Source organism: Teleopsis dalmanni, chromosome 2 (assembly GCF_002237135.1).
Source record: "Teleopsis dalmanni isolate 2A chromosome 2, ASM223713v2, whole genome shotgun sequence".
Classification (NCBI taxonomy): Eukaryota; Metazoa; Arthropoda; class Insecta; order Diptera; family Diopsidae; genus Teleopsis; species Teleopsis dalmanni.
The window spans coordinates 72,377,917-72,395,541 of record NC_051847.1 but is presented as its reverse complement, the minus strand read 5'-3'; the positions used below and the strand labels follow the sequence as shown (position 1 = coordinate 72,395,541).

General features: G+C 27.6%; 4 protein-coding genes and 1 pseudogene across 6 annotated transcripts in view; 2 read left to right on the top strand and 3 right to left on the bottom strand.

The window, feature by feature from the left end:
• LOC119684775 (14-3-3 protein zeta) overlaps positions 1 to 3,270 on the bottom strand; it is a 47,681-nt gene extending 44,411 nt beyond the window's left edge. The window contains exon 1 of one of the 2 annotated variants that reach the window (XM_038098892.1): positions 3,150 to 3,270. The gene's annotated coding sequence lies outside the window, so the exon portion shown is untranslated. The remainder of the gene's footprint in view (positions 1 to 3,149) is intronic. The other variant, XM_038098889.1, reaches the window with a different exon arrangement.
• Positions 3,271 to 4,513: 1,243 nt separating this feature from the next.
• Positions 4,514 to 5,621, top strand: LOC119684774 (annotated as a pseudogene).
• Positions 5,581 to 10,739, bottom strand: LOC119684773 (SAGA-associated factor 29-like). 2 transcript variants are annotated; one of them, XM_038098887.1, is made up of 3 exons: positions 10,331 to 10,739; positions 5,933 to 6,300; positions 5,581 to 5,865 (listed from the first exon to the last, which is right to left on the bottom strand). In XM_038098887.1, the coding sequence occupies exons 2-3, from the start codon at positions 6,288 to 6,290 to the stop codon at positions 5,651 to 5,653; spliced, it is 573 nt and encodes a 190-aa protein (XP_037954815.1). In that variant the 5' UTR covers positions 6,291 to 6,300; positions 10,331 to 10,739; the 3' UTR covers positions 5,581 to 5,650. The 2 variants fall into 2 exon arrangements, with proteins under 2 accessions (XP_037954815.1, XP_037954816.1); XM_038098888.1 differs by lacking the exon at positions 10,331 to 10,739 and adding an exon at positions 6,379 to 6,432 and having other exon boundaries at positions 5,933 to 6,327.
• A 4,120-nt stretch (positions 10,740 to 14,859) lies between these two features.
• LOC119684772 (mRNA turnover protein 4 homolog) lies at positions 14,860 to 15,957 on the top strand. The gene is made up of 4 exons (XM_038098885.1): positions 14,860 to 14,990; positions 15,060 to 15,307; positions 15,373 to 15,591; positions 15,653 to 15,957. Exons 1-4 carry the CDS (start codon positions 14,963 to 14,965, stop codon positions 15,902 to 15,904), a joined length of 747 nt encoding a protein of 248 aa, XP_037954813.1. The 5' UTR covers positions 14,860 to 14,962; the 3' UTR covers positions 15,905 to 15,957.
• On the bottom strand, positions 15,918 to 17,083 carry LOC119684771 (SAGA-associated factor 29-like). Its single transcript, XM_038098884.1, has 3 exons — positions 16,951 to 17,083; positions 16,272 to 16,893; positions 15,918 to 16,204 (listed from the first exon to the last, which is right to left on the bottom strand). Exons 1-3 carry the CDS (start codon positions 16,987 to 16,989, stop codon positions 15,990 to 15,992), a joined length of 876 nt encoding a protein of 291 aa, XP_037954812.1. The 5' UTR covers positions 16,990 to 17,083; the 3' UTR covers positions 15,918 to 15,989.
• Between the last annotated feature and the right edge of the window lie 542 nt (positions 17,084 to 17,625).

The following is a 17,625-nucleotide window of genomic DNA, read 5'->3' as shown; positions in this document are numbered from 1 at the left end:
TACCTATAATATTTATAAAGTATTAACAACAACAACTATACACTAATATATTTTTGTAAAAATAATTTGAAATATTTAATGAGGTTGTTGTCTTCTTTAATCAGGAAATTGTTTAATATTACAACAAACAACATCTATGGAAATGGGGGGTAGGCACTGACAGCAGTACATATATCCAGTAATTTAATTACGCAGCAAGAAACACTATGATTTTCATATTTAGTTTAATTAAATCTATTTTATCTATATACCTGCACATTTCAAGTGCTTATCAGTTTTAGATTAGTTCGTCTTATCAGTCAAGTTAACCTTACAGAACCATTTCCATGACGGTTCGGTCGGTCGGTTCTTATGAAATAATTTTCGTAGTCAACACTTTATAAATATGTGAAAAAGCTTTATATTTCGTTCAAAATAAAATAGCTACAAATATAACGAAGTATTGTCAATATTAAAGCTTTTAGAATTAAAATTAATTAGAATATAGTTTGAAGACCCGATCACAACAGCTCAAAAGAAATCAAGAGAAAACGAAAAACAATAACTGGAAGTAAACCGGCTAAAATGACTGTGATAAATTGTGTTTAACTACTGAAACTAAATAGAGGCTGAGTTATATAGAACATACTTTGTCAAGGTCTAATATCTAGTCTAATATTCTTAAGTTAAAAAAAAACATTAGTTGTTACAGTGCAATATAGATATAAATTTTAGATATAAATTTTATTAATATTAATCTTAGATCCTGATGCTGATGATGACTCTTAAGGAAAGTCGAAATATAGAATATATCAAAAAATATTAAACAAACAATGAATTTTAATTTTAACAAAAAGTGACATATAGCCGGATAAAAAATATATAAAAACCATTATTAAAAAATAATTAGTTAATGTGCATTATAGTTTATGGCTTAAAAATCTATAAAAATAAAATAATGATTTTATATTGAAAATTACTACAAAAAAGGTGAAAAATGTTATAGGGACTAAAAAACTATAAGAATATATGAATATTTTACTAAGTGAATTTTACTTTCTATTAACAAGTTCTAGATCACCTATAATACAATAAATCAATTTTAGATATATACAGTAGCTTAATTTAATCAGAAATATTGTGTACAGATAACTTGATAATATATATACAAAATTTAAAGTCTTTAAACTATATTAAACTAAATATATACTATACAAAACTACATATTAAGGGCACGGGCATTTAAATATTTGTGTTTAGACGATTCTTCATAAATAGCAGTTAATAGCTGATATTACAATATAATTCGAAATTAATTTACAAAAGGCTTTCAGTAAGATATTTCCTAATTCATTATCTTAAAGAGTGACCTTTACACTTAACACATACAAAAAATAGTATACGAGAAAGTTCTGGACGAAAAGTATCTGAATGGAAAAATAAGAAAAACAACTTGAAACTTGTGGACTTCAGTCAAAGAAGTTCCTTTACTTTTATTGCGTTTGATATTCTACTTTTTTCTTTTAAGATTACAGAAGAATTCTCACAGAATAAAGCAAATATAACTTCAAACTTATGGACTTCAGTAGTAAAAATTCCTTTACATTCGCTATTATTAATATTCTACTATTTTATTTTATTTAATTTATGTATACTTAAATCCCCGCTTATAGCTTAAATAATAAATAAGATAAGATGAGAACTTTAATTTATTTTTTCTAATAAGAATTTTAAAAAAAAATAGTTAAAAGGATTAATTTTATCTAAACTTAATTAACTAAGCTAATTAGTTGGTGGGTGAGCGCAAATTATCTATAATATATATATGGTTAAACATCATTATAATTTTGAGTCTTATGATATATCTACTGAAATCCGACTGGAAAATTTTAGGTATATTTATTTTCAATTCAACATTTATTTACTTCTGCTTCTAAACTTAGAGTGGTAACAGAAGGAGGTTTGTAATGTATACTTATAGTTAGGTTTAAGAGGTAAGCGATAAAAACAAAAAGGTTATAAATAGTAGGAAAATAATTATATATATAAATATATCTACAAAAAATTTTTAGGGAAAAGCAAATCTTATTCGTTTATAATAAATGATATGATTTTAAGCTTATTTAATATATATGAGAGTATTGCCTTAGTTGACTGCGGATCAGTGCAGTTGAAAATTTGAGATTTATTGTCTCTAAAGACTGTAAGTAAAAAACTAAGATGGTGATTTCGTACTGAGAAGTAAATGGGCCAAATTTTAGGTATAAAAGTTCAACAGACCTAAATTCAGTGCCGTAAGAGAGTAAATTGATTAATTTGAAGATGTCATATTAAATATTAAGGATTTTAATGAATTTTTATATATAGTTATATAAAATATATTGTTTGGGTTATTCCCCCCATTTCTTAAGAGACAGGACGGTGTAGAAAAATTCACATAGGGTAAGAGCAAGTATAGTTTCTGATAAGTTCTATGTTGTATGTATAGAAAAGAATATTTATGTTAGGTCAATATCGGCCTTAATAAGGGGTCGAATACCAGTAAAAATAAAAGTAAAATATTTAAATATTTTTAAATTTTTGATTCATATGATTCATAAACCGCACAACTGATTCAGCACTTTTACTTAACTCACCAATTTAAATCTAACCATAAACGTCAATTTTGCACTAATATCTCTAATTATTTATTTAATAAGCTTAATTATTTAGTTACTGGAATTTAATGTCACAATCGGCATTACGTCATCCCAGCGTCATAGACGCCAATCGTTGCACCAATACATTTAAAGATATTTTTCTAACCAAAAATCCACTGAATTTTCGGAATAAAAGTATGAAAGCATAATGCATAACATTTATACTAAATAACCGTTAGAGAAATAAAAACTGTAATAGAATTGAAAATCTAAACAGTTTTATATTTTCACTGAATATGTGTTAATTATAAATGCGCATTTTTCACTGCTAAATATTCCGGCGTGCAATTTTTTTTTTTTTATTCTTTTTTAACGGCATTAATCTTCTTGCTGCCTACTTTCTTCTGAGTTCTCGAATAAATTTTTGCAATTGTATTTCAACACCAATATTTATATTCACAAATAAAGTATTGTCATTTATTTATTTTTATTAATTATAAGTAAAATACTTTATAGCAATATCAAACTTACCAGTCTAAAATAGAATACTTTTATCCCAAAAAATTGATTTGCAAAAATTTATGGAGCTTCAGGTTCACACACCACTTCAACCGAGTAAATACAAAAACGAATGAGTAATAACCAACAATAAAAGAAAATTTTTCAGATTTATTTTTTCACCTAAAATAAATAATTGACAAACGCAACTAAGTTAACTCGATGGTGAATTGTCATGCACGTGGTAACATAAAGTGATGTACAAACGCAACGATTTTGCCAAACATTGTTGGAGACTTGCTATGCATGAATAAAAATTTGATTTGTCCACTAATCAAAATTGTACAATAATATTTTAATATGCAATTCAGTTTATATATATTTGAGTCTCATTGGTTTCAGATATTTATATGTACTCCCTAACATTTGCATAAATAGTTATTTATTTAAATAAAAAAATTCATTATCAAAAGGACAAGTCTCTAAAAATGCTTTGTAACCGTCTATAGTGTACTTAATATTAAAATGTGTACTAAATTTATTTGAAGTATAAATATATAAAAAAAATGTAATTATTATTATTAGATTATAAATTAAAACGATATATGTTTATTTATGTATTATAAGTTCGAGTAAATTGCTGGAAATTGTTAATTATGTCAGTAAGGGAGCGAATGTTGGTTTTTACCAGAACTTTGAATAGAGTAGGTAAATTAAATGTTACCATTGTGAAAATTTGATAAGATATTTAATAAATAAATTTGAAAACTTTTAATCAAAAATAATAAATAAGGGCAATAAAGAAATAATAAAATATTTACATAAGTGCAGTGCAAAAAATCTCTAGGAAATTTTAGTTTATTTACCTCAATTTACTCGAACTCGCACACTAAGCCGTGTGCGAACTAGGCCGTTCATTTAATTTTTAATAAACTTTCAGTTATTAAATTTTTTAACTTAAAATTTTTTGTAATATTTACTATGTTTCTTCTGGCTTCCGTTTTTTGCCATTTATTAATCTAATTGTAGAAGCATATAAACTGTAAAATTATTATAATTGTAAATAAATTAAAATTTCCTAGAGATTATTTGCACTGCACTTCTGCAAATATTTTTTTGTTTATTTATTGCACTCATTCCTTATTTTTGTTTAAAATTTTTTTAATTTGTTTATTTATTTAATAAACATTCTACAAAATGTTCATAATGGTAACACCTTATTTACCTAATTTTTATCTAATTTACTACTCGAAATTCTGGTAAATACCAATATTCGCTGCCATACCGATATAATTTACTATTTCCCCCAATATACCATCAACATTTATTTTACTGATATCTTTTTATTTTTTGATTTCTGTGCGAAAACATAAAAACTTCTTTAATTACGTGGCAGCACAAACTATTATCTTTACTCAGTGTGTTGACATTTTGGTACGTTTCGTTTTTGCATTTCACATTGTTGCTTTCGTAGCGCACGTGTTGTGCCTTTTATTGTGTTTCGTTTCAAAATATAAAGCTGTAATAAAAACTCTGCATTAAATATGCCGCGTTCAAAAAGGGATAAGAAAAGTAAATAATTATTATTAAGTTAGATTTGCAATTATGACAAGTTTAATTTTAATTATTTTTTTTTATTAGTTTCCCTTACGAAAACTGATCGTAAAGGTCTTGCTTGGAAACAACGTATTATAGAAGATATACGAAAATGTGTAGGAATTTACACAAATATATTCGTGTTTCAAGTACAAAATATGAGAAATAATTTACTGAAAGACTTACGACATGAATGGAAGGAAAATTCAAGATTTTTCTTTGGCAAGAATCGAATTATGCAGATTGGACTTGGTCGCACAGAAGCAGAAGAAATTGAACCAGGTTTACATGAAGTATGTTTAAACTATAATATATAAAAAATTTATTATGTAATTAAAACCCTAATTACAGGTATCAAAGCGTTTAAATGGCCAAGTTGGTCTTTTATTTACCACAAAATCCAAAAAGGAAGTTTTAGATTGGGCAGAAAGCTATTGGGCGGTTGAATATGCACGCAGTGGTTTCGTCGCTACAGAAACAGTCACATTACCGGAAGGTCCACTAGAAGAATTCACACATTCTATGGAGCCACATTTAAGATCACACATTTAAATAGTAGATGTTTTTACAGTTCACTGATAATAATAATAATTATTTCAAGGGCGTCGTAACATTGTACAGTGCGTATACAGTCTGTGAAGAAGGTAAAATCTTAACGCCTGAACAAGCAAGAATTCTTAAGCTTATTGCAAATCCAATGGCCAAATTCAGGCTAGCAATTAAATGTTCTTGGAGTAAAGACGATGGATTTGAATTACACATAAAAAACGAAGTGGAGGGCGATAGTGGCCATGGTGATGATGCTGAAGATGATGCCATGGAACAAGATGAGAATGAAGATACGGATGAGTAGATTAAGTTTTAAATATAAAACTGTACAATATTTATTAAGTAAATAATTTTATATTTAAGAAATTAATTGTTATATTATTTATTGCTTATGCTGATGAAACACTTCCACTTCCGCCGTTGCTTCCTTTCTTTGTTGGTCTATATGTAATGACATAACGTTGAGCCACCCGTAGCGGTTCTGTATAGCCATCTGAAAATGAGGAATCCTCAAATAGTACTTCATAGTCATCCTTTGCTGTCTCTGGCAATTTATGTACAATTGCATTGTAGAAACACGTAGTCCGAGGATATAGTGCCAAAACTAAAAAATTAAAATTAGTTTTAATTATAATTATTTTACCAGATATAATTAATATTGCATTATATACCCATTGTTCCTTTGGAAAATAGTGCATGACCATCAGTTTCTGGATTAGCTCGCATTAATGGTAAGGGTATAATATTACGCTTACTCAGAACATGTCTATCTTTTTGTTCTTCAAAGATATCAATAACATCATATTTATTTTGTCTTGTTAAAAATTGCACTACTTCAGCCAATATCCAATTTTCTTCCTCGTCCACGCTTTTAACTAATGCTGCTACATTATCTCCGACTTTTGCTATGTAACTACTATCCGCTGGTATAGCTCCGCAGAGCGGAGGAACTTTTTCACCAGGTTTACTTACGAAGAGTGGCAATGTTTGTGCAGATATTTGTACCATCTTCATATGTGCTCGCGACATGGTGATGATGCTGACAATAAGGATTATATTTTATAATGTATATATGATGATGGTGATGATGCTGACAATAAGGATTATATTTTATAATGTATATATGATTACGGTAAAAGTAACCAAAATTCAATATGTTAATGAAAAATTTGTAAAAAAAAACAACAATAAAAAAAATTTTTTTTTTATATTCTTCCGTTCTATATATATATATAAAACTAGTCAACAATCAGATTTTCAACTCAGGTGAATTGATCGCCATTTTAAGGGTCTTTTACCCCACTGTGCGTCGTATGGCCTCCTTGTTGCCGGCATCCCGTGCCTGTATACGACGTTCATTGCGAATGTTACGTATTTCTTGTATTTTCTCAAGTGCTGTTCTTGTGCTAGCTTCCTCTTGTATGGCATCTTGCAAACCTGATTTATACAATGCTTTTAATTTCGGTGGTGCTAAATTAGCTTGTTGACCACGAAAATGCGTAAATACCACGTAAATGCTACATTGCTCACATTTTGACATTGTGTTTGATATCAATTTAAAATGGTAAACCACTAAAAAAAACACCCTATATTTAAAAATTAAAACATATGATTGAAAATAATTTGTAGACTAATTAAATTAATATATCAGATTTATTTTTAAATCGCGTATAATAATTTTAATTAATACGTTTTGATATTTAAACCTGTGAACTTGATACCACGTGATTTAAAACGTCGTTAAACCCTATTACGATTACGACAAATCCCACAAAAAAAAATTAAGTAAACAATATATAGCAAACAAAAGTACATGAAATTAAGATATTGCAAAATATAACATGTTTTCATAAAAATAAATAAATGTTTATGACGCATAAAGCAAATTATTTTATTAAATAATTAACAACGATTTATATTTGCACATAATTAAGAAGTTTGCTACTTCATTTAAAATACCTATAATATTTATAAAGTATTAACAACAACAACTATACACTAATATATTTTTGTAAAAATAATTTGAAATATTTAATGAGGTTGTTGTCTTCTTTAATCAGGAAATTGTTTAATATTACAACAAACAACATCTATGGAAATGGGGGGTAGGCACTGACAGCAGTACATATATCCAGTAATTTAATTACGCAGCAAGAAACACTATGATTTTCATATTTAGTTTAATTAAATCTATTTTATCTATATACCTGCACATTTCAAGTGCTTATCAGTTTTAGATTAGTTCGTCTTATCAGTCAAGTTAACCTTACAGAACCATTTCCATGACGGTTCGGTCGGTCGGTTCTTATGAAATAATTTTCGTAGTCAACACTTTATAAATATGTGAAAAAGCTTTATATTTCGTTCAAAATAAAATAGCTACAAATATAACGAAGTATTGTCAATATTAAAGCTTTTAGAATTAAAATTAATTAGAATATAGTTTGAAGACCCGATCACAACAGCTCAAAAGAAATCAAGAGGAAACGAAAAACAATAACTGGAAGTAAACCGGCTAAAATGACTGTGATAAATTGTGTTTAACTACTGAAACTAAATAGAGGCTGAGTTATATAGAACATACTTTGTCAATGTCTAATATCTAGTCTAAAATTCTTAAGTTAAAAAAAAAATTAGTTGTTACAGTGCAATATAGATATAAATTTTATTAATATTAATATTTATATTAGATCCTGATCCTGATGATGACTCTTAAGGAAAGTCGAAATATAGAATATATCAAAAAATATTAAACAAACAATGAATTTTAATTTTAACAAAAAGTGACATATAGCCGGATAAAAAATATATAAAAACCATTATTAAAAAATAATTAGTTAATGTGCATTATAGTTTATGGCTTAAAAATCTATAAAAATAAAATAATGATTTTATATTGAAAATTACTACAAAAAAGGTGAAAAATGTTATAGGGACTAAAAAACTATAAGAATATATGAATATTTTACTAAGTGAATTTTACTTTCTATTAACAAGTTCTAGATCACCTATAATACAATAAATCAATTTTAGATATATACAGTAGCTTAATTTAATCAGAAATATTGTGTACAGATAACTTGATAATATATATACAAAATTTAAAGTCTTTAAACTATATTAAACTAAATATATACTATACAAAACTACATATTAAGGGCACGGGCATTTAAATATTTGTGTTTAGACGATTCTTCATAAATAGCAGTTAATAGCTGATATTACAATATAATTCGAAATTAATTTACAAAAGGTTTTCAGTAAGATATTTTCTAATTCACTATCTTAAAGAGTGACCTTTACACTTAACACATGCAAAAAATAAGATACGAGAAAGTTCTGGACGAAAAGTATCTGAATGGAAAAATAAGAAAAACAACTTGGAACTTGTGGACTTCAGTCAAAGAAGTTCCTTTACTTTTATTGCGTTTGATATTCTACTTTTTTCTTTTAAGATTACAGAAGAATTCTCATAGAATAAAGCAAATATAACTTCAAACTTATTGACTTCAGTAGTAAAAATTCCTTTACATTCGCTATTATTAATATTCTATTTTATTTTATTTAATTTATGTATACTTAGATCGCCGCTTATAACTTAAATAAATAATAAGATAAGATGAGAACTTTAATTTATTTTTTTTAATAAGAATTTAAAAAAATAGTTAAAAGGATTAATTTTATCTAAGCTCAATTAGCTAAGCTAATTAGTTAAATAAGTTCAGGATGATTATTCAAGCCACATGGTGGGTGAGCGCAAATAATATATAATATATATATGGTTAAACATCATTATAATTTTGAGTCTTATGATATATCTACTGAAATCCAACTGGAACTTAGAGTTGTAACAGAAGGAGGTTTGATGTATACTTATAGTTAGGTTTAAGAGGTAAGCGATAAAAACAAAAAGGTTATAAATAGTAGGAAAATAATTATATATATAAATATATCTACAAAAAATTTTTAGGGAAAAGCAAATCTTATTCGTTTATAATAAATGATCTGATTTTAAGACTATTTAATATATATGAGAGTATTGCCTTAGTTGACTGCGGATCAGTGCAGTTGAAAATTTGAGATTTATTGTCTCTAAAGACTGTAAGTAAAAAACTAAGATGGTGATTTCGTACTGAGGAGTAAATGGGGCAAATTTTAGGTATAAAAGTTCAACAGACCTAAATTTAGTGCCGTAAGAGAGTAAATTGATTAATTTTAAGATGTCATATTATATATTAAGGATTTTAATGAATTTTTATATATAATTATATAAAATATATTGTTTGGGTTATTCCCCCCATTTCTTAAGAGACAGGACGGTGTAGAAAAATTCACATAGAGCAGGTATAGTTTCTGATAAGTTCTATGTTGTACGTATATAAAAGAATATTTATGTTAAGTCAATATCGGCCTTAATAAGGGGTGGGTCGAATAAGAGTAAAAATAAAAGTAAAATATTTAAATATTTTTAAATTTTTGATTCATATGATTCATAAACCGCACAACTGATTCATTCAGCACTTTTACTTAACTCACCAATTTAAATCTAACCATAAACGTCAATTTTGCACTAATATCTCTAATTATTTATTTAATAAGCTTAATTATTTAGTTACTGGAATTTAATGTCACAATCGGCATTACGTCATCCCAGCGTCATAGACGCCAATCGTTGCACCAATACATTTAAAGATATTTTTCTAACCAAAAATCCACTGAATTTTCGGAATAAAAGTATGAAAGCATAATGCATAACATTTATACTAAATAACCGTTAGAGAAATAAAAACTGTAATAGAACTGAAAATCTAAAGTTTTATATTTTCACCGAATATGTGTTAATTATAAATGCGCATTTTTCACTGCTAAATATTCCGGCGTGCAATTTTTTTTTTTTTTATTCTTTTTTAACGGCATTAGTCTTCTTGCTGCCTACTTTCTTCTGAGTTCTCGAATAAATTTTTGCAATTGTATTTCAACACCAATATTTATATTCACAAATAGAGTATTGTCATTTACTTATTTATATTAATTATAAGTAAAATAATTTATAGCAATATCAAACTTACCAGTCTAAAATAGAATACTTTTATCCCAAAAAATTGATTTGCAAAAATTTATGGAGCTTCAGGTTCACACACCACTTCAACCGAGTAAATACAAAAACGAATGAGTAATAACCAACAATAAAAGAAAATTTTTCAGATTTATTTTTTCACCTAAAATAAATAATTGACAAACGCAACTAAGTTAACTCGATGGTGAATTGTCATGCACGTGGTAACATAAAGTGATGTACAAACGCAACGATTTTGCCAAACATTGTTGGAGACTTGCTACGCATGAATAAAAATTTGATTTGTCCACTAATCAAAATTGTACAATAATATTTTAATATGCAATTCAGTTTATATATATTTGAGTTTCATTGGTTTCTGATATTTATATGTACTCCTTAACATTTGCATAAATAGTTATTTATTTAAATTAAAAAATTCATTATAAAAAAGACAAGTCTCTAAAAATGGTTTGTAACCGTCTGTAGTGTACTTAATATTAAAATGTGTACTAAATTTATTTGAAGTATAAATATATAAAAAAAATGTAATTATTATTAGATTATAAATTAAAACGATATATGTTTATTTATGTATTATGAGTTCGAGTAAATTGATGGAAATAGTTAATTATGTCAGTATGGGAGCGAATTTTGGTTTTTACCAGAACTTCGAATAGCGCAAATTAGATAAAACGTAGATAAATTAGGTGTTATCATTGTGTATCATCATTCCTTTGCCTTTTCAATGTTTTCGTCGGTGGTAGAGGTCGAAGGTCGTCCAGAACGCGGCATGTCTTCGACGGTCGTACGACCGTCCTGAAAGGCTTTGTACCACTCATAAACTTGAGTTTTCGATAAAACTGATTCCCCATAATCCTTTTGTAGCATTCGCAACGATTCTGCACACGAAATTTCGTTCGAAACACAAAATTTGATGCAAACTCTTTGTTCAATATTTTTTTCCATTGTTTTTTTCGCAACGCACTACTGAGGTGAACTGGTTTCAACAGCTGCCGTAAACGATGATCTATAATACAATAAATCAATTTTAGATATATACAGTAGCTTAATTTAGTCAGAAATATTGTGTACAGATAACTTGATAATATATATACAAAATTTAAAGTCTTTAAACTATATTAAACTAAATATATACTATACAAAACTACATATTAAGGGCACGGGCATTTAAATATTTGTGTTTAGACGATTCTTCATAAATAGCAGTTAATAGCTGATATTACAATATAATTCGAAATTAATTTACAAAAGGTTTTCAGTAAGATATTTTCTAATTCACTATCTTAAAGAGTGACCTTTACACTTAACACATGCAAAAAATAAGATACGAGAAAGTTCTGGACGAAAAGTATCTGAATGGAAAAATAAGAAAAACAACTTGGAACTTGTGGACTTCAGTCAAAGAAGTTCCTTTACTTTTATTGCGTTTGATATTCTACTTTTTTCTTTTAAGATTACAGAAGAATTCTCATAGAATAAAGCAAATATAACTTCAAACTTATTGACTTCAGTAGTAAAAATTCCTTTACATTCGCTATTATTAATATTCTATTTTATTTTATTTAATTTATGTATACTTAGATCGCCGCTTATAACTTAAATAAATAATAAGATAAGATGAGAACTTTAATTTATTTTTTTTAATAAGAATTTAAAAAAATAGTTAAAAGGATTAATTTTATCTAAGCTCAATTAGCTAAGCTAATTAGTTAAATAAGTTCAGGATGATTATTCAAGCCACATGGTGGGTGAGCGCAAATAATATATAATATATATATGGTTAAACATCATTATAATTTTGAGTCTTATGATATATCTACTGAAATCCAACTGGAACTTAGAGTTGTAACAGAAGGAGGTTTGATGTATACTTATAGTTAGGTTTAAGAGGTAAGCGATAAAAACAAAAAGGTTATAAATAGTAGGAAAATAATTATATATATAAATATATCTACAAAAAATTTTTAGGGAAAAGCAAATCTTATTCGTTTATAATAAATGATCTGATTTTAAGACTATTTAATATATATGAGAGTATTGCCTTAGTTGACTGCGGATCAGTGCAGTTGAAAATTTGAGATTTATTGTCTCTAAAGACTGTAAGTAAAAAACTAAGATGGTGATTTCGTACTGAGGAGTAAATGGGGCAAATTTTAGGTATAAAAGTTCAACAGACCTAAATTTAGTGCCGTAAGAGAGTAAATTGATTAATTTTAAGATGTCATATTATATATTAAGGATTTTAATGAATTTTTATATATAATTATATAAAATATATTGTTTGGGTTATTCCCCCCATTTCTTAAGAGACAGGACGGTGTAGAAAAATTCACATAGAGCAGGTATAGTTTCTGATAAGTTCTATGTTGTACGTATATAAAAGAATATTTATGTTAAGTCAATATCGGCCTTAATAAGGGGTGGGTCGAATAAGAGTAAAAATAAAAGTAAAATATTTAAATATTTTTAAATTTTTGATTCATATGATTCATAAACCGCACAACTGATTCATTCAGCACTTTTACTTAACTCACCAATTTAAATCTAACCATAAACGTCAATTTTGCACTAATATCTCTAATTATTTATTTAATAAGCTTAATTATTTAGTTACTGGAATTTAATGTCACAATCGGCATTACGTCATCCCAGCGTCATAGACGCCAATCGTTGCACCAATACATTTAAAGATATTTTTCTAACCAAAAATCCACTGAATTTTCGGAATAAAAGTATGAAAGCATAATGCATAACATTTATACTAAATAACCGTTAGAGAAATAAAAACTGTAATAGAACTGAAAATCTAAAGTTTTATATTTTCACCGAATATGTGTTAATTATAAATGCGCATTTTTCACTGCTAAATATTCCGGCGTGCAATTTTTTTTTTTTTTATTCTTTTTTAACGGCATTAGTCTTCTTGCTGCCTACTTTCTTCTGAGTTCTCGAATAAATTTTTGCAATTGTATTTCAACACCAATATTTATATTCACAAATAGAGTATTGTCATTTACTTATTTATATTAATTATAAGTAAAATAATTTATAGCAATATCAAACTTACCAGTCTAAAATAGAATACTTTTATCCCAAAAAATTGATTTGCAAAAATTTATGGAGCTTCAGGTTCACACACCACTTCAACCGAGTAAATACAAAAACGAATGAGTAATAACCAACAATAAAAGAAAATTTTTCAGATTTATTTTTTCACCTAAAATAAATAATTGACAAACGCAACTAAGTTAACTCGATGGTGAATTGTCATGCACGTGGTAACATAAAGTGATGTACAAACGCAACGATTTTGCCAAACATTGTTGGAGACTTGCTACGCATGAATAAAAATTTGATTTGTCCACTAATCAAAATTGTACAATAATATTTTAATATGCAATTCAGTTTATATATATTTGAGTTTCATTGGTTTCTGATATTTATATGTACTCCTTAACATTTGCATAAATAGTTATTTATTTAAATTAAAAAATTCATTATAAAAAAGACAAGTCTCTAAAAATGGTTTGTAACCGTCTGTAGTGTACTTAATATTAAAATGTGTACTAAATTTATTTGAAGTATAAATATATAAAAAAAATGTAATTATTATTAGATTATAAATTAAAACGATATATGTTTATTTATGTATTATGAGTTCGAGTAAATTGATGGAAATAGTTAATTATGTCAGTATGGGAGCGAATTTTGGTTTTTACCAGAACTTCGAATAGCGCAAATTAGATAAAACGTAGATAAATTAGGTGTTATCATTGTGAAAATTGGATAAGGTAATTATTAAATAAATTTGAAAACTTTTAACCAAAAATAATAAATAAGGGCAATAAATAAATAATAAAATATTTACATAAGTGCAGTGCATAAAATCCCTAAGAAATTTTAGTTTATTTACCTCAATTTACTCGAATTCGCACACTAAGCCGTGTGCGAACTAGGCCGTTCATTTAATTTTTAATGAAATTTCAGTTATTAAATTTTTTAACTTAAAATTTTTTGTAATATTTATAATTTTTCCTCTGGTTTCCGTTTTTTGTTATTTATTAATCTAATTGTAGAAGCATATAAACTGTAAAATTATTACAATTATGGCCATGAGCGAGTTCCAGTAAACTGAGGTAAATAAATTAAAATTTCCTAGAGATTATTTGCACTGCACTTCTGCAAATATTTTTTTGTTTATTTATTGCACTCATTCCTTATTTTTGTTTAAAATTTTTTTAATTTGTTTATTTATTTAATAAACATTCTACAAAATGTTCACAATGGTAACACCTTATTTACCTAATTTTTATCTAATTTACTACTCGAAATTCTGGTAAATACCAATATTCGCTGCCATACCGACATAATTTACTATTTCTGCCAATATACCATCAACATTTATTTTACTGATATCTTTTTATTTTTTGATTTCTTTGTGAAAACATAAAAACTTCTTTAATTACGTGGCAGCACAAACTATTATCTTTACTCAGTGTTTTGACATTTTGGTACGTTTCGTTTTTGCATTTCACATTGTTGCTTCAGTAGCGCACGTGTTGTGCCTTTTATTGTGTTTCATTTCAAAATATAAAGCTTTAGTAAAAACTCTGCATTAAATATGCCGCGTTCAAAAAGGGATAAGAAAAGTAAATAATTATTATTAAGTTAGATTTGCAATTATGGCAAGTTTAATTTTATTTATTTTTTTTTATTAGTTTCCCTTACGAAAACTGATCGTAAAGGTCTTGCTTGGAAACAACGTATTATAGAAGATATACGAAAATGTGTAGGAATTTACACAAATATATTCGTGTTTCAAGTACAAAATATGAGAAATAATCTACTGAAAGATTTACGACATGAATGGAAGGAAAATTCAAGATTTTTCTTTGGCAAGAATCGAATTATGCAGATTGGACTTGGTCGCACAGAAGCAGAAGAAATTGAACCAGGTTTACATGAAGTATGTTTAAACTATAATATATAAAAAATTTATTATGTAACTAAAACCCTAAACCCTAATTACAGGTATCAAAGCGTTTAAATGGCCAAGTTGGTCTTTTATTTACCACAAAATCCAAAAAGGAAGTTTTAGATTGGGCAGAAAGCTATTGGGCGGTTGAATATGCACGCAGTGGTTTCGTCGCTACAGAAACAGTCACATTACCGGAAGGTCCACTAGAAGAATTCACACATTCTATGGAGCCACATTTAAGATCACTCGGTATGCCAGTTAAACTACAGAAGGTAAATATTTAAATATTAGATGTTTTTACAGTTCACTGATAATAATAATAATTATTTCTAGGGCGTCGTAACATTGTACAGTGCGTATACAGTCTGTGAAGAAGGTAAAATCTTAACGCCTGAACAAGCAAGAATTCTTAAGCTTATTGCAAATCCAATGGCCAAATTCAGGCTAGCAATTAAATGTTCTTGGAGTAAAGACGATGGATTTGAATTACACATAAAAGACGAAGTGGAGGGCGATAGTGGCCATGGTGATGATGCTGAAGATGATGCCATGGAACAAGATGAGAATGAAGATACGGATGAGTAGATTAAGTTTTAAATATAAAACTGTACAATATTTATTAAGTAAATAATTTTATATTTAAGAAATTAATTGTTATATTATTTATTGCTTATGCTGATGAAACACTTCCACTTCCGCCGTTGCTTCCTTTCTTTGTTGGTCTATATGTAATGACATAACGTTGAGCCACCGGTAGCGGTTCTGCATAGCCATCTGAATATGAAGAATCCTCAAATAGTACTTCATAGTCATCCTTTGCAGTCTCTGGCAATTTATGTACAATTGCATTGTAGAAACACGTAGTCCGGGGATATAGTGCCAAAACTTTAAAATTAAAATTAGTTTTAATTATAATTATTTTACCAGATATAATTAATATTGCATTATATACCCATTGTTCCTTTGGAAAATAGTGCATGACCATCAGTTTCTGGATTAGCTCGCATTAATGGTAAGGGTATAATATTACGCTTACTCAGAACATGTCTATCTTTTTGTTCTTCATCGATATCAATAACATCATATTTATTTTGTCTTGTTAAAAATTGCACTACTTCAGCCAATATCCAATTTTCTTCCTCGTCCACGCTTTTAACTAATGCTGCCACATTATCTCCGACTTTTGCTATATAACTACTATCCGCTGGTATTGCTCCGCAGAGCGGAGGAACTTTTTCACCAGGTTTACTTACGAAGAGTGGCAATGTTTGTGCAGATATTTGTACCATCTTCATATGTGCTCCACGTCGTATGGCCTCCTTGTTGCCGGCATCCCGTGCCTGTATACGACGTTCATTGCGAATGTTACGTATTTCTTGTATTTTCTCAAGTGCTGTTCTTGTGCTAGCTTCCTCTTGTATGGCATCTTGCAAACCTGATTTATACAATGCTTTTAATTTCGGTGGTGCTAAATTAGCTTGTTGACCACGAATTATATTGTTAATATCATTTTCTGACCGACGACGATCATCTTCAATTTGATGAATTAATCGGCGCAATTCTTTTAAGCGTTCCTAAAAAATGTTCACAATTAAAGTATAATATAAAATAAATATAAAATATATATCTACCTCAATTTGTTGCGTTGCGCTTTCTGCAGTAAGTGGCATTATTTACTTATTTTTTTAATTAAAAATTTATTTAGCACTAAAATGACAATTTCACACTCTTCGATTTGTTTACTTTTATTGAATTCTACACAATTTTTTGTTTTTGTTATTCAAACAGCGAAATATGTATTTCATACACTGAAAAAAAAATGACCTTTATTAAAAATGAATGTTACTATGTAAAAATGTGACACAGTAATAAATCTTATAGTACATTCACAGTATTCTATTTAGGTACTTGCTCATTTATATTAATGAGAAAATGTTCACAATATAATTATTATTATATGGTGACAACTAATTTACCTAATATTTATCTAATTTACCCTACTCAAAATTCCCGTAAATACCAATATTCGCTGCCATGCCGACATAATTTACTATTTCCCCCAATTTACCATCAATTTACTCGAACTCGCACATAGGCTAATTAATTTATAAACATTTCATATATCAATTACATATTCAATTAATAAAAACAAACATTTTATTAAATACTTACTTCCTCAGTGTCTTTGCTTACAGCTCAGCTATTGTTTGTTTACATTTCACATGTGAAATATATGGCAAATATTAAAACTACTGGTAATTTCCCTAATAGGTAATTTATTTTTAGGCGCTGTTTTCGTCAATTTC

Excerpts from the sequence above, each read along its gene's own strand:
- LOC119684773 (XM_038098887.1), bottom strand. The coding sequence starts at position 6,290 with ATGTCGCGAGCACATATGAAGATGGTACAAATATCTGCACAAACATTG. Across the intron at positions 5,866-5,932 it reads ATTTTCCAAAGGAACAATGG|TTTTGGCACTATATCCTCGG; the intron begins GTATATAATGCA and ends TTAATTTTTTAG.
- LOC119684772 (XM_038098885.1), top strand. The coding sequence starts at position 14,963 with ATGCCGCGTTCAAAAAGGGATAAGAAAA. Across the intron at positions 14,991-15,059 it reads TTCAAAAAGGGATAAGAAAA|TTTCCCTTACGAAAACTGAT; the intron begins GTAAATAATTAT and ends TTTTTTTATTAG. Across the intron at positions 15,592-15,652 it reads TGCCAGTTAAACTACAGAAG|GGCGTCGTAACATTGTACAG; the intron begins GTAAATATTTAA and ends AATTATTTCTAG.
- LOC119684771 (XM_038098884.1), bottom strand. The coding sequence starts at position 16,989 with ATGCCACTTACTGCAGAAAGCGCAACGCAACAAATTGAG. Across the intron at positions 16,894-16,950 it reads GCGCAACGCAACAAATTGAG|GAACGCTTAAAAGAATTGCG; the intron begins GTAGATATATAT and ends AACATTTTTTAG. Across the intron at positions 16,205-16,271 it reads ATTTTCCAAAGGAACAATGG|TTTTGGCACTATATCCCCGG; the intron begins GTATATAATGCA and ends TTAATTTTAAAG.